Source organism: Beta vulgaris, chromosome 6 (assembly GCF_026745355.1).
Source record: "Beta vulgaris subsp. vulgaris cultivar EL10 chromosome 6, EL10.2, whole genome shotgun sequence".
In the NCBI taxonomy this organism is placed as follows: Eukaryota; Viridiplantae; Streptophyta; class Magnoliopsida; order Caryophyllales; family Amaranthaceae; genus Beta; species Beta vulgaris.
This window is the reverse complement of record NC_079207.1, coordinates 15,131,299-15,159,283: the sequence shown is the minus strand read 5'-3', so window position 1 is coordinate 15,159,283 and position 27,985 is coordinate 15,131,299. Positions and strand designations below refer to the sequence as shown.

At 36.1% G+C, this 27,985-nt stretch overlaps 3 protein-coding genes across 3 annotated transcripts; 1 reads left to right on the top strand and 2 right to left on the bottom strand.

Moving 5' to 3' along the window:
- The first annotated feature begins 402 nt into the window (after positions 1 to 402).
- LOC104884711 (anthocyanidin 3-O-glucosyltransferase 5) lies at positions 403 to 2,066 on the top strand. Its single transcript, XM_010669397.4, has one exon. The coding sequence runs from the start codon at positions 491 to 493 to the stop codon at positions 1,946 to 1,948; it is 1,458 nt and encodes a 485-aa protein (XP_010667699.1). The 5' UTR covers positions 403 to 490; the 3' UTR covers positions 1,949 to 2,066.
- A 2,056-nt stretch (positions 2,067 to 4,122) lies between these two features.
- Positions 4,123 to 18,988, bottom strand: LOC104884704 (aminopeptidase P1). The gene is made up of 16 exons (XM_010669391.4): positions 18,793 to 18,988; positions 18,583 to 18,646; positions 17,455 to 17,594; positions 16,891 to 17,175; positions 15,800 to 15,922; positions 12,999 to 13,289; positions 10,541 to 10,627; positions 9,553 to 9,617; positions 9,137 to 9,203; positions 8,695 to 8,829; positions 8,501 to 8,581; positions 6,311 to 6,365; positions 5,982 to 6,086; positions 5,389 to 5,460; positions 4,928 to 5,052; positions 4,123 to 4,583 (listed from the first exon to the last, which is right to left on the bottom strand). Exons 1-16 carry the CDS (start codon positions 18,883 to 18,885, stop codon positions 4,410 to 4,412), a joined length of 1,962 nt encoding a protein of 653 aa, XP_010667693.1. The 5' UTR covers positions 18,886 to 18,988; the 3' UTR covers positions 4,123 to 4,409.
- Positions 18,989 to 20,922: 1,934 nt separating this feature from the next.
- On the bottom strand, positions 20,923 to 24,787 carry LOC104884705 (probable NAD(P)H dehydrogenase (quinone) FQR1-like 2). The gene is made up of 2 exons (XM_010669392.4): positions 23,984 to 24,787; positions 20,923 to 21,462 (listed from the first exon to the last, which is right to left on the bottom strand). The coding sequence occupies exons 1-2, from the start codon at positions 24,547 to 24,549 to the stop codon at positions 21,234 to 21,236; spliced, it is 795 nt and encodes a 264-aa protein (XP_010667694.1). The 5' UTR covers positions 24,550 to 24,787; the 3' UTR covers positions 20,923 to 21,233.
- Positions 24,788 to 27,985: the final 3,198 nt, after the last annotated feature.

Here is a 27,985-nt window from a genome sequence, read left to right as displayed (position 1 = left end):
GGTTAAAATTCATATATGGCGATAAAAGTCAAAACGTTGATATATTAAAAAAAATCTGGTTTAATATTGACGAGAACACAAGTAGACAGAAATATGCTTTCTAACGTGACCCTACTCCCTACTCTCCCCATGCGGCCATGCGTAATGGTAGCTCTCAGTCTCACACGGCGAAATGATACAAGACCTTAAACATCACGTAATATTAAAAAATTCAAATTTAGTCTTCAGAGAATTCTTTCTAATCTTGAGTTGAATTTTCTAACTTGTCCTAAAATGATAAAGAAATCCTAAAATCAGGTAACAACTAACAAACCAAATTGACCATCTCAAATCTGTCCATTTTCACAAATGTACGTCTCATCTAATTACTTTTCAACAGATTCAGTCTTTATATACTCTTCTTGATTCAAACTTCCTTGCACCACCTCCTCCTACATTTCTAACTTTCACATATATTTTTTCTCTCTTTCTTCATATCAAATCATCAACAATGGTGATCCCAACAAAACCTCATGCTACTCTACTTGCTAGCCCTGGCTTAGGCCACCTTATCCCCATGGTTGAACTCGCCAACCGCCTCACCGCACACCATAATTTCCACGTTACCATTTTCGTGGTAACCATGGAGCCTGGCCCAAACAAGCCCAACCTCCTTCCTAACCAGCCCAACACCCTCAAACCCTTGTATGATCTCGTTGTGCTCCCCTATGTGGACTCCTCGGCCCATATGGGCCCAAGTGATAAGATCATGACCCGACTTGTCATCATGATGCGGGGCTATGTTTCGAGCCTACGGTCTGAACTTGGGTCCATGGAGCAGAACCCGACCCTACTTGTTGTAGACCTTTTTGGAACCGAATTTCTTACGCTTGCAGATGAGTTTAACATGATCAAATATGTTTATATTCCTTCAAATGCGTGGTTTTTAGCTCAAACCGTGTGTGTACCTCTCCTAGATAAACAAGTGAAGCATGAAGGTCCCCTCATTATCCCGGGTTGTAAACGGGTAGAGTATGATGATATACTTGACCCGGTTTTCGACCCCGAAAATAAGGACTATGATGAGTACGTTCGTATTGCTCTTGATATAGGGACAGCTGATGGGGTGTTGGTTAATACTTGGGAAGACTTAGAGCCTACCACACTTTTTTCCTTCAAAAATAATAAAGTGTTAAAGGAAATATTTAATAAACCGGTCTATCCGGTCGGACCACTAGTTCGACCGGTTAGACCGGAGTGTTTAGGGGAAGAATTATCAGAGTGGCTAAATAAACAACCTAAAGAATCAGTCCTTTATGTCTCATTTGGAAGTGGGGGAACCTTGTCTAGTCAACAAACCATAGAGTTAGCTTTGGGTTTAGAAATTAGTCAACAAAGATTTATATGGGTGGTACGTCCGCCAATTGAGCATGATGGAGCTGGGGCCCTTTTCCATGCAATGGACGGTCAAGATCATATGATCTCTCAATACTTGCCACCCGGGTTCATGACCCGAACCCGCAACTTGGGTAAAGTGATCCCTATGTGGGCCCCACAAATGGAGATACTAGCTCACCCGTCGGTTGGAGGATTTTTATCGCACTGTGGTTGGAATTCGACACTTGAAAGCCTTGTTAATGGTGTACCTATAATTGCTTGGCCACTTTATGCCGAGCAAAATATGAACGCGGCATTGATGGACGAGGAGGTTGGGGTGGCGGTCCGGCCCAAAGTGTTACCAACCAAAGTGATTGTGGGTAGAGAGGAGATTAAGAAGTTGATAAACAAGATTATGGTTGATGATGAAGGTATTAAGATTAGGGAAAGAGTTAAGGAGGTGCAAGGATATGCAAAAAGAGCCTTGACTACGGAAGGGTCAACTTGTAAGTCATTTGTGCAAGTGGCCAATAATTGTGAGATGAGGTTGAACGGTCATACAGCGATAGCTAGTACTCCCTCCGTTCCATAATACAAGTTATTTATTCTGTTTTTTACACGGGAATCAATATGAAGTGGAATATTGTTTTTTTTTTGAATAAAAAGATTCATTTTTTATTAGGAAACACTTGCATTGTTTTTTTTTTTAACAAGAAATAAAAACTGAACATTTAAGTTGCATGGTTTAATGTGTAGAAGAGTTTAATGAGGTAAAATATTTCATATTGTCATTAATAATAGTGCATTGGAAGCTGAAATTATGAGGACATTTTGGAAATTAAATTATTTTCATGAAGGAATTTTGAGCATAATTATTGATTGAAAATAGAAATATGACTTATATTTTGAGACGCCTTATAAAGAAATAAGACTTATATTATGGGATGGAGGGAGTATTACTAATTGATGGGGGTAGTTTGCATGTATGCTCTAAACTTCGCTAAAATTCAATAGATTAGACGATGGGTATATTTATGTCGTCGTGATATTTTGTTGGATAAAAAATAATTATGTTTATCCATTGGCTAGCTCTAGAGTTTGTAAAATGTGACTTGCAAGTTGCTTCTATGTGTTTAGTGGTGATTTAGAAAAATAAATGTTCTGGTGATGACATTATAATGCTTTTATAAGTTTGCATTATTAATTATCTTAGCTTGTCCATCTCCTTTTAGATGTTATGTTGCTTTTATAAGTTTCATTATAACGTTATCTCCCAACTTTTTTTAGAAATAATTTTAAAAAGTTGTTTTTTCAGAATAAAACTACACATTAATATAAATATTACAAGTTCTCAAGAATTTCTGTCCCATGTAAAACTTAACCGTTTGATTTTTGCACTATTCACATACAATGGATAGTCTATAAGATGTTTAAAGATTGATCTTTATGTTTTTTCTCAACACATCAACGTTTTTATAATTTTCACGAACATTTCTTCCACTTTTTAATATTTGCAACATTTTCTAGTCTAGGATGTTCTTTAATACTTGCAACTAACACTTCATATTTTTGGCTATATATTTTTTTCTCTTTCTCTCCTAGCACACGAGGGTTTTTTTTTTTAATATCTTTGTCATCTCCTTGGTCCTTATGCTGTTGTGCACATTTCAACAATGTAATTATTGAAAAGCAGGGAAAATAGATAATAAAGATATTGATGGTTAGAATTTTGCACCGGTAAATATACTAATCAAGCTGTTGCAATCAATATGAAATAAGGAAAAACATTTTTTATTTTTTTTTACTATATAGCATTATCTAGAAGATGATTAATAGAAGAGATGAGATGAAAACTTGACTCCTCCACACTTATACGATTTGGGTTAAATACATACTACTTCCTCCGTCTAATTTATAGTGCTTGTTTCTCATTTTACATAAAAATTAACGAAACTATTATTTGTTTTAATTATTTGTAGTACTTGCATTGGAAAATACAAATAGTAAATGTGGCAACAACTTTCGAGGTAAAAAGTAAGGATAAATATTAAATATGAGCTATGTGACTACAAGTTTCCATGTAAATGAGGTCAAAATAGGAATAAAGTTTATTTAATGATGACATTTTAGAATAAAATACAATTTCAAAAATCGAAATAAGAACATTTTGTAACACCTAAAATAAAATACAAGCACTATAAATTGGGACAGCAAGAATACATGTTAGTAATAAGTCGCCTTTTAAAGACATGGTATAATAAGTGCTCGGTTTCTATTTTCTTCATAACACCTAAAATAGTTAATGTAGCTATTAAATACTCCCTCCATATCGATATATTAGAAGTACTCCCTCCGTTTCACAATATAAGGCACTCACGATATTCGAGGTTGAACTTTGACAGTTAATTACTCTCAATTTATGTTGATAAAAAAATTTTAAAAATAATATTATTGTAGTATTTTTCAAGACGAATCCAACGGTATAATTTTTATTTAACGTATTTGAGAGATATTTGTGGTCAAAGCAAATTTTCGTAGAACTTATATTTTGAAATAGATGGAGTATCTTACTAGGTTACAAAGGCAAGCTAAAGACTAAAGAGGGACTACTATATATCATGAGAATTCAACATTGGTACGTTAGAAGTATGAGTAATAGAACATTGATATTTTAACCGACAATCAATATAGAAGGGGAAGAATTTCGTCAAAAAAAAAAAAAGAAGGGGAAGAAAAACTTAGTTAATCAAACGAATAAATGGAGAGTAGAAGAAATAGAGAATCATGAAATGGAAGTGTCTGTAAAAGATAGAAATATGGCAGTAAACACATGGGAGAAAAAACGATTAACTCCACAGATAGTCTTCTTTGTGAGTGACCATGGTGCCTCAAAAGCACATAGGGTCGTTATTGGAGCCTTCAAACTAACTACTTCTAAAGGTATTTTGCTTCAAAGATCTCAAAAGAGTTCAGAAACAAATCCAATAGCAATAACTTGTAAAATTAAAGATTGAGTTTAAATAACAAATATGGAAATATAACTAATTCAGTAGCTAATGTGACTTGACCATATCAATGGGTTCTGTTGCTTTTCTTAACCATGCCATCTCCGTTTCATTCATATAAGGTGACAAAATTTCTCGACACCTTGAATGATAAGTGTTCACCCAACTTATCTCTTCTGGGGTCAGAAGTTTCAAGTCTATCAACTTATGTTGATATGGGGCCTGAAACAAAAAGTAAAAATATTCATGTTCCATAGAATATGGATTGATGAAACTATATCTTGCTTGATTCTTAAAAGTAGTTAGTTTTAATTAAAACTGCACATCTTTTCCTAACAAACATTCCTAGCAGTTTGGGAGTCGGGGGGAAGGGTACAGATTCCCTTCCGTCAAAGTGCCCCAACCTTAAGGTTGGAAAGTGCAATCATTTTCACCAGGTCAAGCTTAGCTTGGTATTTCCTTTAAAAGTTGACAGAGACTATTCAACAACGGTATAAAAATACATTAACAGATTAAATTTCACTTTAAACAAGAAAAAAGAATCCAAAATTAGATAAAAAGCTCACCCATGTAATATGCTCAAATTCTAGGTACCCTCTATCACCGAAGTTGAATTTTGTATTTGCCTCGTTTACTATAAGCACATTCTCCAATCTTATACCAAAATTCCCGTCCTCGTAGTAACCAGGCTCTGCAAAAAAAAACCCATTCAATGCAAATTGTCAAAAAATTGAAGTATCCAAGAAAAGGCGACCTAACAAAGAGAAAAAAATGTAGCAAGATGAACGAATAAGAAAATGCTACTGATAGACAGATAGTCACTGGGTTTCAATGATCAGAATCATCCTTTAGGTGTCCCAGTGCTCATTGCAAAATTACCATTGCTTACAGTAATTATTCTCTTTTACTTTCTTACAATACGTGAGCATGTCTTCAACACATACTATATGTGAGCAAGCATCAGTAAACAACAAAATGTATATGTCCCTAGAGATACATGGAAGTGTTTGCTACATTACATACTAACCATCTGTTACAGTCATTGCAGCTTGGAGAGGCACATTCTGAGCCTGGGGTCTGAAGCTAATCAAATGGGGACCTGCTCAAACACAAACAAACTAGAGTTTCAACTCACAAATACAGATAGTTACAAATATGGACTTAATAGGAGTATTAGCTAGAAAAAACAGTAAAATAACATATGTTTTTTGACAACTAGAAATGATTTTACAGGGAGATATCAAGAATTCAAGATCCAAGAAGGTTATCCTCTTTGATTTCGTTAATTCATTTTTTCGTCTAGGAATGTTCTCAAGATTGACAGCCACCTCAATACTAGCATTGAATGTGTACTTGGTGAGTTTTGTGTTGTTATTTCAATTCTCTTCTTCTAATAGTAATGCAGCTAACTATTGTCCAAATAAAACACACAACCCATACTGACCAGCAAATAAGCACCCGAATTCCTACTGTGTGATATACAAATTGTTCCCGTATTGAAACAGGTGGCGGTCATCAAGCAAGTCCACTCCACTCTTGGCAGACTTGTATGAAGACCGCCACCTGTTTCAATTACCGGAACACAAACCAATAGAAATAAGATCAAACTTCATCACTTACCTTCATGCACGTTGAGGTAGGACCCTATGCCATGACCTGTACCATGTCGATAATCAAGTCCATACTTCCACAGAGGAACTCGTGCAAGGATGTCGAGAGCATGACCTGATGCAGACTTCATCAGATTAGAGCAGCCCCGTGCACAATATTTAGTATATTAATATAGGGGGCTGTGTAAGAGCATCATAAGATTGATCCCATTTTGTACACTTCTCACACTCATTGATCATCTACTAATCAGCAGGACATCAAAGCACTAGCATAAATCTAGGCAGTCCCAACTGCTCAATCAATTCTCATAATACAGACAAGCACTAAAGTTGCCGTACCATTAGTTCCTTTCGGAAACCGAGCATTACCCAGTGCAATGTGACCTTTAAGAACCTGCAAAGATAAAATTACATGTCATAACTCAAACCAGGATAATGAAAAGGTGAGGGGGTTCCAGAACAAGGCCTTTGTAACAAATGTTGTCTGGAGAGGTAAAACTATCTAAAGAGAGAATCAAATACTGATGCAGAATACACCTGTATGTGAGTGTTTTCATGTAATTGGGAACTGTCATCCAAAGAATGGAGTTATTGATCAAGATGTTCCACAGAGATTCAAGTCTAGAAAAGAGCACTTGAAACTCAATGATTTCAGCATGCCTCTACAACCAAAAAAAAAGTTCTGTAAAACTGTTTTTTAGCTAAATTTCCTGTACAGAGCTGGCCGAGACGGAATATTGGGCTTCTGAGAAAGTGTGGTAATATGAGAAAAGAAGACTCTGCAACAAAGACTTTCACCATAAGAGAACCGGCTCTAGTGGTTTGCACATAATGGAGAGTTGAGATAATAATATTTTTAGAAGCAGCAAAAGACAGACCAAAGGTGACCTAGAAGAGAAGTAAAAACGGACATGAAAGAACTGGATCTCCAGAACCATGTTGTATCAGAAAGAAGTGGGAGTAGAGAAGGATTAACATGATTGACTCGTGAAAATGAAAATTTTGGTTCATGTATCCTTTTGTGTTAACAAATCTGCCATTCTGGTATTGTTGTTATGAAGAACATAATACATGGGTCCTTAACCTTTAGTACCAACTACAGAGACAGACGTAAGAATATTGGTACCCTGATGATGAGGACCCCTAATTCAAATGCATTAGGACATTGGTAGTGCTTCCAGTGCATAGGACCTAAGATTTGTTCCTCCAAAGATAATTAGTGGCACGGATGGAAAGAGCCTAAGATATATCAGGAACACATAGTCCTCCAAGTTATATGCTGTTGCTGGACATAAACCCAATGCACCCTAAGGGATTAGAAACAGGGACTAAACAAGGTCAAAGCTAGTCTCAAATCTTCCAAATAAATCATGGATTGGTTTTAATAAATTATTCAAACCAAGTAGCAGATTGTTTGCAGATAATTATCTTGCTAGGTGAAACAAGAGAAAAAGTTGAAGAGTCACTTTGTTAGGTGGCAGTTGTAGCCAGTGAACCTATATATTAGTATGATCAAACCAAGAGATGAAATTGCAACTCCATAGTCAAGAACATAGAAACCTAAGGAGGTGGTTTAAAATCTAGGTGAACAGAAGATAAAATAGCCATGCTAAGTGAAACAGCAGACACGACAAAAGAGTCATTGAGTTAGGAGGCCGTTATAGACAGCAACCATGGCAATTAGTATGGTCAGGAACACAGGAACCAAGGGAGGGGAGTTGAACCTATCACATAGAATCAATGGCTTTCTCCTGTCAGGCCAAACAACAAAAAAGCTATTGACCAATGGGTTATAATCTAGCTTCTTTGATAAGAGTCAATGATAACCAAATGAGTCTTACAAAATTCAGCATAAGAAAATAGTTCAGGGATTAGCCTTGATTTTATCCTCTGATGTTAAACAAACTATCTCCCCTTCTAAATTAGAGAAGCTCCAACATGTGTGTGTGTTACAGATGACATTTGTGAAAATGACACAAAATAAAAATAAAAAATTGATACTGTATAAATGACATAATAAAAATGAAACTGAAATTCTGAAAATTGACATTAAAATGAGCAGATCGTCATGGCACATATAAAAATGACACGTTATACTTGGAAAATGACACAAAATGCCGTAATATAACACGAGACATTATATGAGAGTTTTCAGACAAAATGATGATTTATACAATGAAGCAGCACTTTGCAAGAAAAGCTTTCATATAAGTGTTGTGTGTGAGATAGCAGAGAATAAACTGTTATCAAACAGGGGGGGAAAGACAGAGAAAGCAATTTTTTCAAATCATTCCAAGTTGAAAAGTGCATGCTACAGTTGATTTGGCAAATAGGAAGTAACATCATATATGAGAGTTCACTTTCACTTAGATCATATATCCAAATGTAGAAAACATCTGGCCAACTCACAAATTATCAGTGTGGATTAAATCAAGTATCCTATGCACTATGCTAATAGTCATGTCCATTCATAGTTATAAAGTGGATCAAGAAACAAGGTGTTCAGCATTATGCACTATAGATACATACCCCTGTGTAGCATGTCTTCTCATGGGCAGAAGGTTGCCCAAAATGCACTGTCCGAGTTATATCAGTTGTTCCATCTTGATACTTTTACAGGCCACCCAACCATGTCAATACAAAACAAAATATCATAAACAAGGATAATTTGAGTATCAGCCAACATGATCATACAAGCTGCTTAAATAAAGATGTTGGTCTACCTGTGCTCCTGAATCAAACAGGTAAATTCGATCTGGATCCATCTCAGCACAAGTTTCAGGATCAGGCCCATAATGAATAATAGCCGCATTTGGACCAACAGATGAGATGGTAGGAAAACTCAGCCCCCTAAAATGCTGAAGATGCAATGAATTAAAAGAATATTCATTTTCCCAAGAGACTATTTATAGGACCAAATCAGATACCTCTATATACTGTCATCTGCCATTTGTTTGTTATAAAATCGTGGGTCAATCAGTTCAGTATACAAGGTTGATAAAAAATCTTGCTTAATGGATCAAAGAATTGAAATAGAACAATAAAAATCCAAGTTTTCTCATAAATAGATTCTGATGTAGCAGCAGCAATTACTATTGGCTCAACCATAATAAGCAATCAACTGCATAAGCCATAAAAACTACAATCTAGTGTGAAAGTTATTACCTCCTTTGATGCACGAAAACCTTCTAGCTTGTCACTTACTGAGACTTCCGTCAGTTTCTGTGCTTCCCTGCAAATATTCCCAGGAGTAAGAGGGAATGGAAAAACGGTGAGCCATACGAATCAAACATGCCAAATCAGCAAAAGAAAAAGACCAAAAAAAAATTAATGTAGTGGAGAACGTGCATGAGAAACAGACATAGAGTGCAGGCATGCATCCAAATGTCCACGTTATGTTCATTTCACATGCACAGAAGCCCAATATAGAGTGAGAAATAAATCATCCCCTTCACTAAGATCTGTATGAATGATGACATGATATAGTTCCCAAATTCTTATGCTAAGATCAATCATTAATAATTTTATACTAGGAAAAAGTAAAAGTGAATTTAGCATTGACAGAAAAATAGACTACTTACGAAGGTTTTTTCCTTTCTGTCTCAGCCTCAGAGAAATAACCAGGAGCCCCATAAAGCTCCTGCATCTGCAAATTTTGAATTTTAGCTCTTTGAAACATAAAAAGGACGCTTACCATATCTTGTAAAAACACTTCCTCTTTTTGGGTCTTCCCTCTTTCAATTTTGGTGTGTATCTTTTTTTTTCTTCCCCTCGTTTGCTCTTATCCTCCCAACAACTACTCATACAGTACTATCACCCTATCATCTTTGCTTTGTTCCTTTATAAGCGTGGAAATCAAACAGGGAAGAACGGAGGGAATAACAGAATGATAATTAAATGGATTCGAGAATAATGGATTTGTGGTTTTAAAAAACTGGGTATTCAGAGAGGTGAAGATTCAAGATTAATGGATATGTTGAACAAATTGGAGAAAGGGAACAAATAGATGATTGGCTAACACCTAAAAGGTGAAGTAAGGGAACAATACCCTCTTATTTTCCTGATTACCCCGAGCCAAACAGCCCCTTAGGGTTACCTAGGCTAGAGAACAATTAAAAAATATGTTTAAAGCAGGTTTGTCCGTTTATCACACAATATAACAAGTTCATTACAAATTAAGAATGGGTTCATTAGGCATGTGTCAAGTTCATTAGAGATATGAAGCTTCGTTTATCATCTGAAATACATGTACATCAATTAAACATTTTAGTTCATCAGTTATAATAAGCTCCTGAACCATAGAAGTCCATTTATTTATGTTCATAAAGTGATACAAGTTTTTGTCTTTTTCCATTTCACATGTTTATTTACACTCAAGTAAATCCGTTACTTGCAAAATCAGGTTTATCACAAGTAATAAGTAGGTTCAATGGTTCATTAATAAAACCAGCTATCAAATAACATGGTTCTCTTTTTCAGTAATTCATTAATGATGTGCTCCTAAAAAGTTAGTAATATATTTCATTATAAATTTAAGTACAAAAGATATGCGTGTTTGCAACCAGCTACCTGCTGCTCAAGCCACACAAGGAACTGCACAACAGCTGCACCATCCCGCATATGCGCATTCCTCAAACCTTCCATTTCGGCAGAATTCTGAAATTCTCTATGCATTAGTCAGCAAAAAGTCGTCTTACAAATAGCAAGAACATGTCTAAAATCTAAAAAGGCTAATAATTGAAGGCTCTAAGAGTAGAAGTATGACTAGATTATACGAGATGGTAACATTCAATGTTTAGAAAACCCCAATTTGTCATTGATCTTATTAGTTCATTACGAACTAACCAAGCAAACTAGGCTTTGTTTGTATATCACCAAATTGGTTCCTAGAGGAAATGGGGAAAATAGAGAAGTTTCTAAATTACGAATATGATTGCATTGCTTCAAAAGAAAATTTTAAAATAAACATCTAAACCTAGACGCTTCATTACATAAACCATTCTTTAACGAATTTGTAATGTAAAGTATTATTTTCATTACACCACTATGGCGCTACATCTGTTACAGACCATTTATTTACCATATTAGTCATTATAACCCGTTTCTAAAACTGTTAGAGCATCCACCAGACCACCACCATGAACAAAAATAGTTCATGAAAATCAAAAACAAAAAAGATCACCCCCATCATAAACAAGCTACAAAACATTTCTGGTCACATTGTGACCAACCAAGGAATTAGTCACATGGTGAACAAAAAAAAATTATGTCATGAAAAAAGTGGGCGCCCCACCAAGTGGTGGGAAATTGTTTAATCAATGTATTTGCCAAATAAAAATGGCTATATTTTAAAACATACAAATCTAAAAAATAAAAAAAATACCAATGGTCATATTTTTTTGAGATCTATAAAATGATATCCATTTTGCCATATTAGGAAACACTTTAAAAAAAATTTTGAAGTAAAAAGTAGGAGAGAGAAAACTGATGTACTTTTTTTATGTCATGGGTGGGATGATTTTGTGAATTTGGTCATGAGCCATGACATTTTTTTGGATGATGAGAGAGAAAGTTGTAGAGAGAGGGGAATGAACTTTTTTTTTTCATGGTGGTGGATGCTCTTATGCACATTTAAGATAACATTGTACTCATATTTTAGTCACTATAAACGGTTAGATAATAGAATTTCTACACATAATAACAAGACCCCCTCAAAAAAAAAAAAGCACACATAATAACAAGATAGCGTTTGAAAAGGTACACATCAAACTATACTTCCCTAATCAGTAAAATGTTCTCCAAAACTCTTGAAATACAATGATAAACTGGATTGTTTTTATTTTTTCCAATTCACGCTGCTATGAACAAGAAGCGCGCTGTAACGCCCGCAACGTGCGGCTTATGCAACAACACTACAGTGGTTTTTTCTATGGTCCCAAGATCCTTATATATGTATATGGGAAATATACATTTCAGAACAAGAATGAAATACAATGATAAAGTGGATTGTGTGTTTTTTTCAATTCACGCTGCGATGAACAAGAAGCGCATTGTAACGCCCGCAATGTGCAGCTTATGCAACAACACTACAGTGGTTTTTTCTATGGTCCCAAGATCCTTTATATATGTATATGGAAACATACATTTCAGAATGAGAATGAAAAAATTTAATGCAGCAGAAGCTCAAAGAAGAATGGAAGAGAACGCTTACTTGACCCAACTTTACTCAAGGGAAATCAAACAAAGCCAGATTTAAGAGTTCACCAAGAGACTGCCATCAAAATCAAATCCTCTATGCCCTTTCTCCATCCCAGTTAAAATTTTAGTGACAGGATTTTACCATTACATCCCCATCTGTTTATCTTCCACTTCCATCTTTCTCCTTTTTTTTTTTGTAATTTCATACTTCTCAAACGGTTTTGAAACAAATTTGCAAAAACCAAGAGAGTTCACAGAAATGACTAGCATCATGTGTATGGCTCCTATGATCCACTCACTCCTTCATGAAATGAACTTCATACTTGGTTTCTTAAGGTCAAACTTCATCAACTTTAACAAGACACCATAACACATTACCAATGGGATCTTTTAGTTGTTAGATTCACTTCAAAGTTAGTCATAGAGATAGTAAAAAGCAAGTGTGAAGTTCATTTTGGATTGGAGGGAGTACCTAATAGTTTGACTAGCAATCTAGCATGGATACAAAGATCCTCTTTACAAGAGAAGAATTTATAAATGTAAGAAAAAAATTGTACATAAATAATTATATGAAACTTAATAAGAATAGGAATTTTCCCTTTAGACCTCTATCCCATCAAATACGAGAGGAAGTGAACCTTCTGGAGGAGTTGAATCCACAACCATTGAAGACATTGCACTCTTAGGTTTGCTATTAAAACCATTAATACAATTTTAACTAATAAATAACGTGCAGTGCACCAAACAAACTGGGATCCCTGTGCACTTCTTTCAAGAAAAGTAAGCATTAATACCTCCATCAAACATACAGACAAGATAAAAGTGTTACCTTCAAAGCTTTTGCAAGAGCCAAAGGAGACTGCTGCAAAAAGACCTGATCAGACTTGAGTTTGGAATATAGAGCATAGCAGCATGAGCGAGGGTCCATCCAAACGAAGTTACATTCTTTTCGCATGTCCCCAGTTTTATGTTCTGGTGTTGTACCAGACACAGCTTTATCTTCAGCAGCATTAACTGACAAGGAAGAATCAAGTTGATTGGATGCAAGCAGGTCAACATCTGCACTAACTGCGTCATAGTCTCGGACTTCAATATTGTTCTTCTTCATTTGAGATATTACCTGAAAGCCATTCAAGTATGGAACGCAGAATGGATATTGAAATTGAATACGAGAATACGGGTATAAAACTTTAAATTGACACAATTTAAGTGGAAATTGACTTGAAATTAATTGAAACTATTTCACTATTGCCAATTTATCCTATGACGTAATTTCTTCCTTTCCTAACTGCATTAGACTTTAAGGTAATATTTACTGGACACTTTCATAATAATTTAATCGTATTCCCACTATGTTAACAAATCTACCTTTTACCTCTTTTTATAGAACTTTAGCCATTTTTCTATCATGTGATGTCTCAAAACACTTCACTCATTTCCTTTTTTGGGTTGGGATCATATCTCAACTTTTCTACTTGTTCTCTATCCTCGGTTGAAATCATTCTCTATTCCCCGTTAAATCTACCTTTTCCCTCTCTTCGGTCCTTGTCACCAATCATGATACTTTTTCTCTTTCCTCAATACTATATTACGCGGTATATCCAATCAAACCAACATTTTCTGTCTCCTCGACAAAAAATTACTCCTTCAGTCCTCCTTAATTTATATGCCCAAAAGAAATAGGTAAAAGCGTTACCACAGGAAGTATTAGTTAAATACCGACTCATTGTTTATAGCATGTTACACCATAAGGATGGTTAAATGAAAAACGCAATGGCTGATGATTAATTATTGGAAAGTTTGTTTATGAACCTTTTTTACTAGTGATGTTTTACGAAATCTACGGATCTACCCTTTATAACCTCATCCGCAAGGAAACTTATAGACCTTTTTAGTTGTACCACAATACCAGTCACCAAAATCCAAGGCTTTAACCCACTTTACTTGTGTTGACTCCTTGCATGCAACGTATGTGTGATTTTCCCCTCTTTTTTCCTGCTTTATATTAAAATCCCTTTATTGGGCTCCTGTGCCTTTTCCTCTACTACCATCATAACTTTTTGTTCCCTTCTCTACAGCATCAAGTAAACCACTTTGTAGTCCATCAAGTAATTGGCACCAACCTCGAGTAGCTTAACTAATTTTAGGTTTATATAGTTTAAAGACTAAGTTTCAGAATTAGTTGTAGGTTAGGGTTTTTTGGGTTTTCAATGTTTCTTTCTTGTAAAATGCTCAAATTGCCTAGCCTTTAATTTTGGGGTGTAATTGACTGGCTCCTCTTGCAGGTTGTACTTGTATTTTCTAAGGTAATGGTTGTTTAATATACGTGTACATTTAGTGCTCCCAATTAATAATCATGTTATCCCTCAGCCAATCATCAAGACTGTCTTCTCGTCACGCTACCAAAACCACAAAAAGTTCCATTTTTCCACCCCCCAAACCCAAAAAATCTCTTTCTAAAACCCCTAAATATATGTGCCTTCTTGTGGGCTATTCAACAAATGAATCTTCTATGCCATCCAATTCCTCAAAAAAGAGTCAAAACAAATTTTTTAAGAATCTAATACTTGAACTTGAGAGAGCTCGAGCATAAAATTTGTTGCACTTGGATAAAAACAAGAAAGTAGTAATGACCACGCAAGAATCGTACACGTAAGAGGTGGATTGGTTTCTAGAGATGAAAAGGGAAAGCCAAGGAGGTCCTTGAAGTAGTTAAAATGAAAAGACTAGAGAGAAAGGAAGGTGGCAAAAAGAAACTGGAAATATGGCACTGTAATGAAGGTGAGCATTGTGTTGAAAAGCTCGAGCAAAAGGAGGAAAACAATATATACTGTGTGCATGATGCGCGAGAATATAGAATCAAACCATCGTATTCTGGCGAGTGGCATTGTGGTGCAACCAAAAAAGTCTCGTAGGTTGTCCCCAGAAAAGAAAAGAATAAAAAGGTTCAAAGTATCTTCTGGAGATAAATCATTTTTTTTAATTATTACACCTACTGTCTGCGCATTTCACGAGGACAAGTAACCCCTTTTCTTTCACTCAATTTCTGCAGCAAAAAGCTCCACATTTTAGGCAACATCAAATACAAGTCTTGATATAAACTCATCAGATTAGATATAGTGAAGAGAAGAGAAGAATAGAAAAAAGGTAAACCAAACACTAAAGGAATCATGGTCCTTGATTCCAGGAACCATACACCCCCCCCCCCCCAAGGAAAAAAAAAAAGCAAAACAAAAAACAAATTGATATTCCTTCCATCTGAAAAAGATTGCTATTTCCTAACTTTCTGTTTCTTGGTGAGTTGGGTTTCTATATGACCAATTAGGCGCAACTTAATGCACGTGAAACATTAATCATTTCCAAAAGGAAACATGAAACAGCTTGTTCCAAAAACTTTCAACATATCCTAGAGTTAAGTTGATCATACCGCTTATCAACATGATGATCTTTGACTCAGAGCCCAAGACTATGAAGTTACTCCCTGTAGGTGGGGATGTAACTATTTACTATTTATCCTTCTTTTTCAAATAGGTAGTGTAATTTTTTAGTTTGTGAGATCAGATATTCACAATCTTTATTGATCCTACCATCACATATCTTAGCTGCAAACTGCTCAAAGCAGAGACTAACCTCAGGAGATACTTTTTGCTGGTCCACATAGAAAAATGCTGCTGCTGATGTTACTACAGCAAAAGCATGAACAACTGGACAATATGAAACATCATTACCACGAACATTGTATAACCAAGCAACCTGCATGCAAGTTCACCAGAAACATCAGAAACCTGACAGATTTTTAATAACAATCTAATGATAATTGAAGTCCCCTCTTAGATTGTGGAACTTTGTCAGAGATGTTGTGTCTGATAGGACTGAACAACTAAGCGCACAGCACCAGAGACAAGTAATAATGTATATATGAACAAGGAAAACAAGGGGAAATAAACAAAGGGTTTTTTGTCAGAAAGGACCTAATAAAATACAAATTTTGTGGGGAAAGACCTAATAAAAAAAATTGTCAAAAAGAACCTAATAAAATACTTCCGTTTGTGAACAGGAACCACTTTATGAATTTCCGGCCAAATTTACCATTTACCGACGTTGACCCTTCTTTTTACCCCTTGTTGACTCTTTAATGTTTTGTTCCTATTTTAACTAAAACATATTGAATTCTCACACTTTCCTCCCAACAGCGCAATCTCCATTGAAGGGAAGCATCAACCTATTCGATCTTATCCTGCAACCTTCATCAAATCCAAAGTATGTTTTGCTCTTCAAATTTTTCTCTCTCAATGTTTAAGGGTTTTTGAAATTTAGGGCTCCTATTATACGTTTTTCCCAAAATCGCAAATTAGGGTTCTTAATTTTACGGTAATTTCTCTTCTCCTCCTAATATTACGGTAATAGAAACAGAACATTAAAGAGTCGACTAGGGGTAAAAAAAAGGGTCAACGCCAGTAAATGGTAAATTTGGCTGGAAATTCATAAAGTAGTTCATGTTCACAATCAGAAGTATTTTATTAGGTCCTTTTTGACAAAAAAAAAAACTTATTAGGTCCTTCCCCACAAAACTTGCATTTTATTAGGTCCTTTCTGACAAAAAAAATCCTGCGCAAGTTAGTTAGGGAGTATCCTAGTAAACATATATAAATAAGTTAAGCTTATTTCAGAATAAACAAAGGGGAATCCACATATATAACACAAAACAGTAAGTTAATTACCTCATCAAGCGCAGTGATAACAATACTATGTGCTTTCTCCTGCGTAAGTTTTCCCCTTACATCTTGTAACTTCTCAGCAACTGTGCGTCCAGCAAACTCCAGTGGTTGCACCTTGACGGGTTTTACCTCAGTTTCTGGCCTGTCTTTCCATATTTGGTCGACAAGATTATTCGAGGTTGAAACCAACTTTTGTCGCTTCTTCTCAAGTGCACGCTCCCATCTTTGTGCAGTGTCTATTGATACACACCAGGGGTCAATGCCAATAGCAGCTTCTTCTGGAAGATTCTGTAGACAATAGATATTAATTAATAAAGGCAACTTCACTTCAGCATTTGCAGCCTACTCTCTGAGATAAATCAGTCCATACAGCATTATATATAATCAATGGAGCTTCCAATTTAACTCTTAATCCTAACAGCAAGCAAGAAGGTTCATCGCATAGGGAAAGGAGGAGAAATCAAAACCTAAGTAAATTAGAATGAAGAGAGGCAACTAAAAACAATTCCCAGTCTTCTCCTATCATTTTTTACTATTTAAAATGATACAATGAAATAATACACTCACATCTGCCATCCAGATTTCTACTGCAGGATCTTCTCCCATACGCATAAGCCTCCACTGAGTACTCAGCTGTTTCTCCGCCTGCAAGAAATACCTCCCGTCGGTCCAAAGCCGTGCATCGTTCGTTGTTATAAGGGCCAAACCTGGAAAAAAAGAGAACTACTGAGAAATCTAGAAAATCCAATCCAATTCAATTGAAAGAATAAGCCCATGCAAGCATTAACATAACTATAAATGAAGATGTTCGTGAAGTCACAGGTCAAACTAGTTTCATTATGTATACACTGTTTTAAAAAGTTCAACAAATATCAAAGTAGCACGAATGAGTTCCCCTCCCTAAAAAGTCGTATAAAATAGAACAACATAACTGAGAGTCTGAGACAGAACAGAACCAACTCTTTCATCAAGACATAAAAGAAATCACAACAATTAGAAGCTTGGAGAATCTCCATGGCTCATCCAACCCAGACCCACTGCCTAATATTTCTGTTGAACAGGGACAAACAACAGAAGCTCAGAACAAGAGCAACTACACTTCCACAATGACAGAACTACTTGTAATACCTATATCAATCTGGATAAAGAGTGAGAAAGAAAGTGCTATGTAAAAAGAGCTCTCAAAGGTACAAGGCACCTAAAATTAGGGCTCGTTTCGAATTTTAAATCATCATAAACCATGATCAGCCTAAATCCTTGTCGTGTGATAATAAAAATGAAATATATTGCTCCAGCAACTTATTTTGTTACTTCCCAGATTCAACCTAGGGAATCAAAAACGGCAATACCACCAATAATTACACAATGCCAACAGGAAACTTGTGTGAGGCATTGATGATGAATCAAAAACCACATGTTCATGCTAATGGCTAAAACAGCAAGTAGAAATTCACCAATCAAGAGTCAAGACGAACGCTTTTTTTCCTATTAAATTAATGGCATGACCTACTGATCATCATCATCAGTCAATAAATCACTATTAAACAATGACAAAACAATTGAACTCCAAAGAAACCTCATTTGAATTGCTTAATCAATTATCAATCAGAAAAACAAGGGAATCCAATCTGTCACGCTAAATATTCAATGATTGAAGAAATAGAGAATTTGACTTTAAGATGCAATTATACTTACCAGCACTTCCGGAAAATCCTGAAATAAATTGCCGCCTTTTATCACGATTAGAGACATACTCGCTCTGCAATTCGATATCGATCAGTATTTTACACAAACAACTAAAATTGTAAAGTCAACATCAAATAAAAAGCGGAAAAAAAAACAGGATTTCAATGGCGAAAAAAACTAATGAATTATAACTAGTGTGAAGTAGAGAGAGAAAGAAACCTGATGATAATCTTCAGAAGGAACGATTAAAGCATGAAGAGGAGGAGAGTGAGAAGCCATTAAAGTTCTCAAAGCTGAGAGTTTGTCCGCCATTTTTTGCTATTGATACCAAACTGTGAATGAACAAAGTATGACGGAAGTATCAACTTTAAAGGGTACAGTATCCTAGAACTGTGGGACTATTTATTTAGTCGTATGATAGAAGCTCTATTAGTACTATATTGTTTTATATTTAGTACTCCTATTTATATCATTATCTGATTAAAGCTCTTTTGATGTAAGCAGGAGTCTGAGCTAGCAAGTCTTTGATGCAGCTTTTGGAGTGTCAATCTGGGTCTCTTGGATAAACATAAGAGATTAAGGGCTAACAAGATTAGTTTTTTTTTAGAAGTGTTTTTTTTCCTTCTTTTGAGGTTTCTTTTTTTTTAGAATTTTTTTCAATAAAAGTAGTCGAAACTTTTTAAATTGATCTTAACTTATTGCAATTTACACATAACTTATTATTAAAGTAGAAGAGGATGCACCTTTATAAATATATTAAACTTGACTTATACTCCCTCATTAGATCTGATTATTATTACCCACGGTCATAAATTTATAATTGTAGCCAAGATCACATGATCCTATCTCGGCTCGCATGAGATTAAGTTGCTTGAAGGTGCAATGAAAAAATCGCATTTTCGCAATATGATACGAGAATCATATGAATAAAAATTATTGATCTTCATAACAATTTATATGAAATAAAATCCAATTATGACTGAACCTATAATTGAATTTGAACTTTCATAATGCAAAGACGAGCTGGATTAAATCAAATAACATGTGATTTTAGTTCAGGAATTCCCCCCCCCCCCCCCAATTGCCAAGAGGGACGACCACCCTAAACCCACTCAAAGGGGAATCTCAAACTGTGTGAGTCAATATATAAGTAAGAAAAATATGAAATGCTATGTGTTAGTTGGACTTCAATTGCATAATGAATGTGAATTGTGTTTGCCTAAAGTAAATAATTTTCTACTCATATTTTTGTTGAAAATCATATTAGTGGTTGCATATTAGAATCCGAAAGTTATATTTATATTCTCAATATTTTAAACAAATATCGTTTCTCTTTCCCTTGGCTTCGGTGCCAGCTAGGACTGGTAGCATGGTCTTCTCTTAGGGTCCGTTTGGTTGGAAATATTTTAGGCTTGGAAACGGATTGAGGTAACACACTCCCTTATTTTATGTTTGGTTGGGTTATCCATTTTTGTCACTCCCTTACTAGCCCAATTTTGATTCCCCCATCTTGAAACCCTCCTCACACCATAGGAAACAAAAAGTAAGGGAGTCATTAGGCCAATTATTCCATTCCTACATCAAAACAAATAAGTGTCTAAAGTAACACATTCCATTTCCATTCCATCCTTTCATCCCATTCCATTCCCTTTCCATTCCTTATTTTGAACCAAATGACCCCTTAGAGTTTCTCTTTGATTCGGAATGGGAGCTGCACGTTAAGGGATTTTTTTCGTACAGGACCTCTAAACCAGTAAACGGTTGTGCTTTTAATTTCCTCAAAATTAATGAATTACTATAAAATCAATTTTGTTTTCCTTCACAAAAAGCAGTTTAGGCCTTTAGAGTTTAGGGACTGTAAGCCACATGGAAAGTAAAAGGAGTCTAGTCATCTGAACTATGGACAAGTACATGAATAACAGAAAAAGAAAACGTTTCTGGAGTTTGAAACCGAATGCCTTTCCTTGAATAAAGCATGCTTGGTTGAAAAGCATGCTTTAACTCGTTGCTTTCCGAATATTGAGGATGGAGGGTTATTACTGATTAAATTTAGAAGAAGGCATTGCTGTAAACCTGTACTTGAACAAGCAAAAGAATCCTGCTCCAAGACCAACTAGCATATGGGACGACGATGCATAGCCAGCTTGAGGTGTTAATAAAAGCATTCAGTGCTATATAATCCATATGGATATGGACGTAGTCTTTCTTGCTTGACCATACTAAAGTTGTTATTTGATGCTTCAGAATAACACTGATTACAGTTCAGAAAGAAGAGCAACCTACTGATAAGAGCTCAAAAAGAAAAGCAAACTGAAATCAAAGACAGATACGCTTTGCCAAGGAAACGTCTTTTTACAAACTCTTTAAGACATTATTTATTATGTCATCGTTAAAACAAAATAATCGAGCACTGAGTTCAAAACATGTACACCAATTAAATCCATCAATACAGCGAAACACCAGGTAAATGACGCAGAAGCAAGAAATAAGAAAACAAAAAGAAGAATAAGGCCTATATCTTTGCAGTGTTGAAAAACGAAAGGCTGTATCTGGACATGAAAATATCAAATAATTGCTGGACATATACACTTTTACTTCCAGAGGGGAGCATTCACCATTTGGATCTATCAGACAGTGAAAACCTGAATGATGAATGAAGTTCAAGGCTGGGCAAGCCTCTTAACAACTGCAGCCATATACTTGCCCTGGTGCTCTGCGAGTGCTAGCTCAGTGTCACTAGCTTCTCGAGTGCCATCACCTGCAAAAACTCCAGCACCATAAGGAGAACCTCCTCGGATGGTGTCCATCTTGAACATTCCAGCACCAAAGGTGTATCCAACAGGAACAAAGAGCATCCCATGGTGAGCTAATTGAGTGATTGCAGACCAACTGCAAAAGTAAATGACAGAAAGAGGATAAGTAACACTAATATCAGCAAGTCCCAAAAAAACATAATGCAACATGCATTTTGTTTTCTGACAGGAACCATTCAGATCTTTTGCATGAAAAATAGGAACATAAAACTAGGGACACACTGTACCAAACATCAAATCTTGGTAATAGCTAAGTTGAGAAGGCAAGAAGAAAATAGAGGTCCACGTCAAACGAGCTATTAAGATAGTTCTATGCAGTACCTTAGCGTTTTAGATTCTCCTATTAGGTGGACACTCTTTTTTCCAAAATTCACATGGTGCCCTTATACAGTCTCAACATCAACCTAACCTATAACCTCCCATACTTTAGCTTCTTATTCTTGTGCTCCAATTTCTCTCACCACTCATCAGTAATCAATACCATTGCGAGACCTCAAAAACGTTCACTAATAGCTTCCCCACCTTCCCTTGCCTTAGTCCCACCAAGGGAATCATCAGCATGATGGGTGAACTATCCAATTTTGCTTTTAGTACTGGCAAATTAGACAACACAAGCAACTTCTAATTACTCATCAAGACAAAACAAAAATGTATATTTCTCAAACTTCTATCAGTATCTTAGTTCCCCCTCGAGTAGCAGACCGAAATATGCTAAACCATTCATCTCATGGATTCTCAGGAAAGACAAATCAAGGAAATTGTCAGGTCAAACATTTTAGAACTCCTGGTAAACAGCGTAATTCTAATTTCAGCCCAAAAAAGGCAGACTCGGCACAGATGCGCAAATTTTAACAAAAATCTTTCACATAGCCATGGGACAGGAGAAGTTCATAGGATTAAGGGACCCAACGGTCAAGTTACTGGTGGGTCAAGTCAACCTCTGGCTTAACTACCCTTGTCCTCCATCAGTTTTAGCTATATGCTGTATGTAAAATCAGACTAAATTCACAAGCTTTAGATAAAGCTGTAGCTTATGGAAATAGGTAGGGTGGAAGTGTAAAGTTGATGGCTCTTCCCTGGTAATTCAGGTCCAGCCAGCTCTGATGACATCTTTAAATGCTCAAGTAATGAAAGTTGAAGTAATGTTCTCTATTAATCAAGGTTCTCTAGTAAAATGGAAGATAAACTCTTTGGTAGCCGTGTGATGCTCATGTTGTGAACACAATCAGACTTCAAATATTTCCACAATCCTCTTTAAAAGCAACTCCCTCGAAGTGCTTGACAAGATGAACTGGATGTAAGATTCAGATATCATCCTTGGTGGTTCTGGTCTATTAACCGGATAAATTTGTTAAGTCAGAAAATAATTGCATGTTCAACATTAGCTCAAACGGGGTTTGCAAGGGGTTATAACCTCAATCCCTCGTATTAGCCACTCCATTCACTCTCTCATGGAGTAAGCTCTGAGTCAAGACAAGGCATAAAAAATCTCATAACATAACTGTTTATCTAGCAATCTAGATTCCAAAGTGTATGAGCTATATTTTTGACATCAACCTCAAAGCCAGTTCAAGTAAAGACTAAACACGCAGCACAATTCCTATCAAAGGCAACTAACCTATGAGGCTTAAATCACATACTATGATCATCCCTTTTGGCATCTCCTGTATCGCTCAAATAGAACAAAACACTTCTTGTAGCGAACATTTGTGGCATTTGCCTCCAATAAAATTCTAAGCTAAACCCATCACTCTAGAATCACTCTCTAGCATCAAAACAACGGATATGCTGGTTGATACTAGACAATGAACAATATTTCTCTCCGACCACCCTTCCCACCTAAAAAATATAATAAAGAAAAAAAAAATCAAAATCTATAGCCAAACCCCAATCAATACAGATGCAGCTAAGAGAAGTTTAATGTTTAAATCCTAACACATTGTCTACTGAAACCCCCAGACACTTCAAAAGGAAAAAGGGAAATTCCACCGAAATTTCTTGACCAAGTACTTCTACATTCTAATCACAACATCTAAAAATGGAACCATTTTTTCAATCACATCATGATCACCACATAAACGCAACCAAGTCAAACAATTGCAATGAGTAAGCCTATCACAATTCCACAACATAGCCTAAAAAGCCAACTCCCACCATCAAACCAAACAGACCAAGTCCATAAAACTCAAACACACTACTCATCACTCAAACTTGCAAAGTCCTATTTTCCATTGTCCAAACACCGACTCGATTCAGTGCACAACCCAAACACACAACCTTTTAACCTAAACAAAACAAACTTCCATCACAAAACAGTCAAACCATGTCCACAAAGCTCAACACATTACACACTACTCCTTAGTCAAAACAACAATCACAATCAACACATTACACACTACTCATTACTCAAACTTGCAAAGTCCTATTCTGCATTGTCCAAAATCCGAATACCGTCTCGTTTCAGTGCACAATCCAATCACACACCCTAAACAACTTCCACCACAAAACAGTCAAACCATGTCCACAAAACTCAACACAATATACACTACCCATTAGTCAAAAAAACAATCAATAATCAACGAGTTCCGAAAACTTACGCAGTCGTCTCCTGGCCACCGCCTTGAGTACCGGTACTAACGAAAAATCCGGCAGGTTTTCCGGCGAGTGTCTGCTCCTTCCACAACTGCCCAGTAGAATCAAAAAACGCCTTCATCTGAGCCGCCATACACCCATACCTTGTCGGAAACCCAAACAAAAACCCATCGGCGCCGGAAAGTTCCTCCGCCGCCGGAATCTCAGGGATAGAATCGTCCTTGGGTGGCGCCTTCATATGATCCAAAACCTCCGGCGACAAAGTCTCCGGCACCCTATACAAAATCCCTTCAATTCCGTCAACGGCGTCCACCCCCTTCTTCATCCTCTTCGCTAAACCCTCCACGTGTCCGTACATCGAGTAAAACACTATGTAAACCTTTAATTTTCGGGTGGGTGTTGGGTCAGTAACGGCGTCGTTTTGGGATGTGGGTATTGGTTCTGAGGAGGAGGAAGCTACGGGAGATTTATTTCCGTCGATTGGTGCAGGAATTTGACGGTTCCCGGCGGTGGTAGCGACGGCGGCGGGGTGTTTTTTCTTGCTGGGTACGCAACCGCCGCCTTTTCCCATTTCGAGTAAAAGACGGGAGATTTGTTGGAAATGTTGGGTGTTTTCTTTTCTTTGTTGAAGACTGAAGAGTGAAGAGAATGATGATTAAAGAAGGGAGTTTTAACTTTTAAGTGGAGTGGTTTGACTTTGATGGAATTTAGAGCAAATCACGCGTTTAAATTGATGATTATGGATGAATATATGATATGAGTAGGATGATGACAGATTGACAGATAGACAAAGAGACGAGATGAGATGAGCAGCTTTCCGCTTTTATAACCAATTTCGGATCCGAAACTTTCGTCTCTCTCTTCTTTTGAAACTGAATTTCTGAACTCGGATATTCAGTTGCTTGTGACGACGTCGTTGTTTCAGATGTACTTCGGGGATTTTGCATTCAGAATTAGGGTGCGTTTTGGTAAGAGACGAGATGAGATGAGGGACATTTTGGTAAGGATAAAACAAACTCAACTTAATTGCCACAGATTAGAGAACTGGTGTAATGATGATAATTCGTATCCGACTCTGACTCTGACTCCGACAAAAAAAAAAAAAATCCGACTCCGTTTAAAAAGTCGGACTTCTAGTCGAAGGTGGGTCGGAGTCGAATCTCATAAACAGGATCGACATCTAAATTCAACTCCGACTTTAAGGCAATTAATCACTTTTTTATTTATACTAGTTGTTGCGCCGCATGCTTACGCGCGCGGCACCCCAAAATGGTGTATATGTGATACTCGAATCAGGTTAGATATAGTTAGTATGCTGAATATGAAGCTATTGTTATAAGATGTTTGAGGTTTGCACTTCTAATTTTGGTTTTATGTGAAAAAGTAATCGATTAAGGTGTTCACACACGTCACTTAATTTGCCTAAAGGAACTGCATCTCAAGATTGATTTTATACAACTCGTGTTTTATTCTCAGAAAAACATATTAAACCACGCTAAGAAAAGCGGGTTGTAGTGCCAAGATGTGTGAGCTAGAATATATTTCAATGGTATAGGTGAATAACATTTGTATATTTAGTATAGACAAATCCTTTACTGGTAAAATTGATATAATTGAACTAAAGGTGTAGGTTACCTAGGGGCGCGAGACAACTTTCTCTAAGGAACTCGGCAAAATAGCCCCGTAACTTCGGGAGAAGGGGTGCCCCTCACAAAGGGGGTCGAAGTGACCAGGCCCGGGCGACTGTTTACCAAAAACACAGGTCTCCGCAAAGTCGTAAGACCATGTATGGGGGCTGACGTCTGCCCAGTGCCGGAAGGTCAAGGAAGTTGGTGACCTGATGACAGGGGAGCCGGCGACCGAAGCCCCGGTGAACGGCGGCCGTAACTATAACGGTCCTAAGGTAGAATTACACAACTTACATCATAATCTGTTAATAATTTTTTAGGTGGAGGTCGTGCAAGTCATTTAATCATAATTAATATATATAGCAGTGAATTTTTATTTCTTATAGAGCCAGCGACAACAATTTTTAATTGATTGATGATCAACTTATATTTATGCATAGAACTGTAGACATAAGGATTTTCCTTTCATTTTATTTTTTTTATCTTAGTATTGTAGATATTTTAGTGAATATAGATTGCTAAAAGATCATTTTATTGGATCAATATGACAGTAAAAGGACAACTTCTTGAACTCCTAAAAAAACATCAAAGACTTATTATATATGACAAAATACAATAATGTGGCAATTAAATGTCTTATAACCAATTTGAAAATGACGTAGCGCAAACAAAATCGGTATATTATCTCAAATAAGCTTGACATATAGCCCTTTTCCCAAATAACCCCTACATTGTCACCTCTATCACAGATAACCTAAATTTGTAATTTGCCGTTAACATGATAGAATACAAAACGACATTAACTTAGTTTGACTTTGGATGGGTTTGGTGCCGTTTAAGAAGGTGGTTGATGGTTATCAAAAGGATGTTCATTAGTTTTGATGCACAATTTAAGGGTGTTATTGTTGGCAGCAGACAATTGATAGGTCGCCAAACCACCTTATTCGCATTTAATTTCATCAAACACCTTCTTAAATGGGCACAAAGCCATCCAAATCACACCAAGTTAACGTCGTTTGTAATTTCATCATTTTTAATGACATATTACAAATTTAGGGTTATCTGCGATAGGGGTGAGTGGGTGAAAATGTGGGGGTTATTTGGAAAAAGAAAAGGTATATACATCAGGATTATCTGAGATAAAATTCCATTAAAATTTGATATTTTTCCTTAAGATTGTACGCACTTTCATAATTATCATGAAATGTAGAAGCACTTAAAATGATCTTTAGAGTGCTCACACTATTAAACTTGGTAGAAAACTTACTTGAAATGAACTTAGGTTAGAACTCAATTATATCCATGCGAGCAAATGCCTCTTCAATTGCACTTCCTCATATTGGGAAAATGAGCAAAATTCTCGTTCACTCTCACATTGATGATTATTGATCACAACCCGTAGTTTTGTCTATACCGAGGCTTCAAATGACACTTTTGATATTCGAAAATTGGTGATAGTTCATTATTGAAATCAACAAACTTTTGTTAATCCTCAATGAGTAGACAAATTAAATTAGATAGTAGCATATTATAAGAATGCTCAATCAGTAAACCATGATTTATATGATCACTCATAAAAAAATATGAGCAACCAACGTCATAACAAATTCACAATCACAATAATTTGCTATAAGTCAGTTTATTGAACGTAAGACACAAGTTAATGAGTAAAAGCAAACAAGTTAATGTTTTCAATGGTTATCATAGTTCTCAATAGTTATTACGGATATTTTATAAGAAAACTTTCATAATGTTTTGTCAAGGGTCAATACAGACAGATGACATTCGAGAAAAAACCTCAAATCAAGCTACTTTAAAACCAAAAATCAACATAAAAGTGCACATTACATAATAGATATGAATTTTTAAATTAAATCATGTCATTTCGAATTCTCTAGTTTAAAGCCAATTAGCTTGCAAAATTTTCTCACCTCTTCATTTTATTTCTTCAATTCTCTCGTCCCTTCATCTTCTCTGATACACTAAATCTCTATATCTCTCTCACACCTCTCCATTCTCTCCAATATATATAAAAAAATATAACTAATAATAATTTAATAATAATTTTTTGATATAATATATATTTGTGGTCCGAATCGAAAATCGAAATTTCAAAAAACTTGGATAAAAAAATAGGGGTACGTGCTACCCCTTGTTACACTGTAGCTCCACCCCTAAAAGTTGCAATTTTAAAAATTTCATCTGATTCATGTCTAGTGAACCACTTATAGCAGAGGCCGGATGGGGATCAAAAAATTTTGGTCTGGGTTTGAATGGGTGCGCTCAATATCTCTGACATTGGATATGAAAAAATGGATTATGAGTGGATGATAGGAAGGAGGATTGGGGTAAAGAATCTGTAAATTGTTTTGGGTGAGT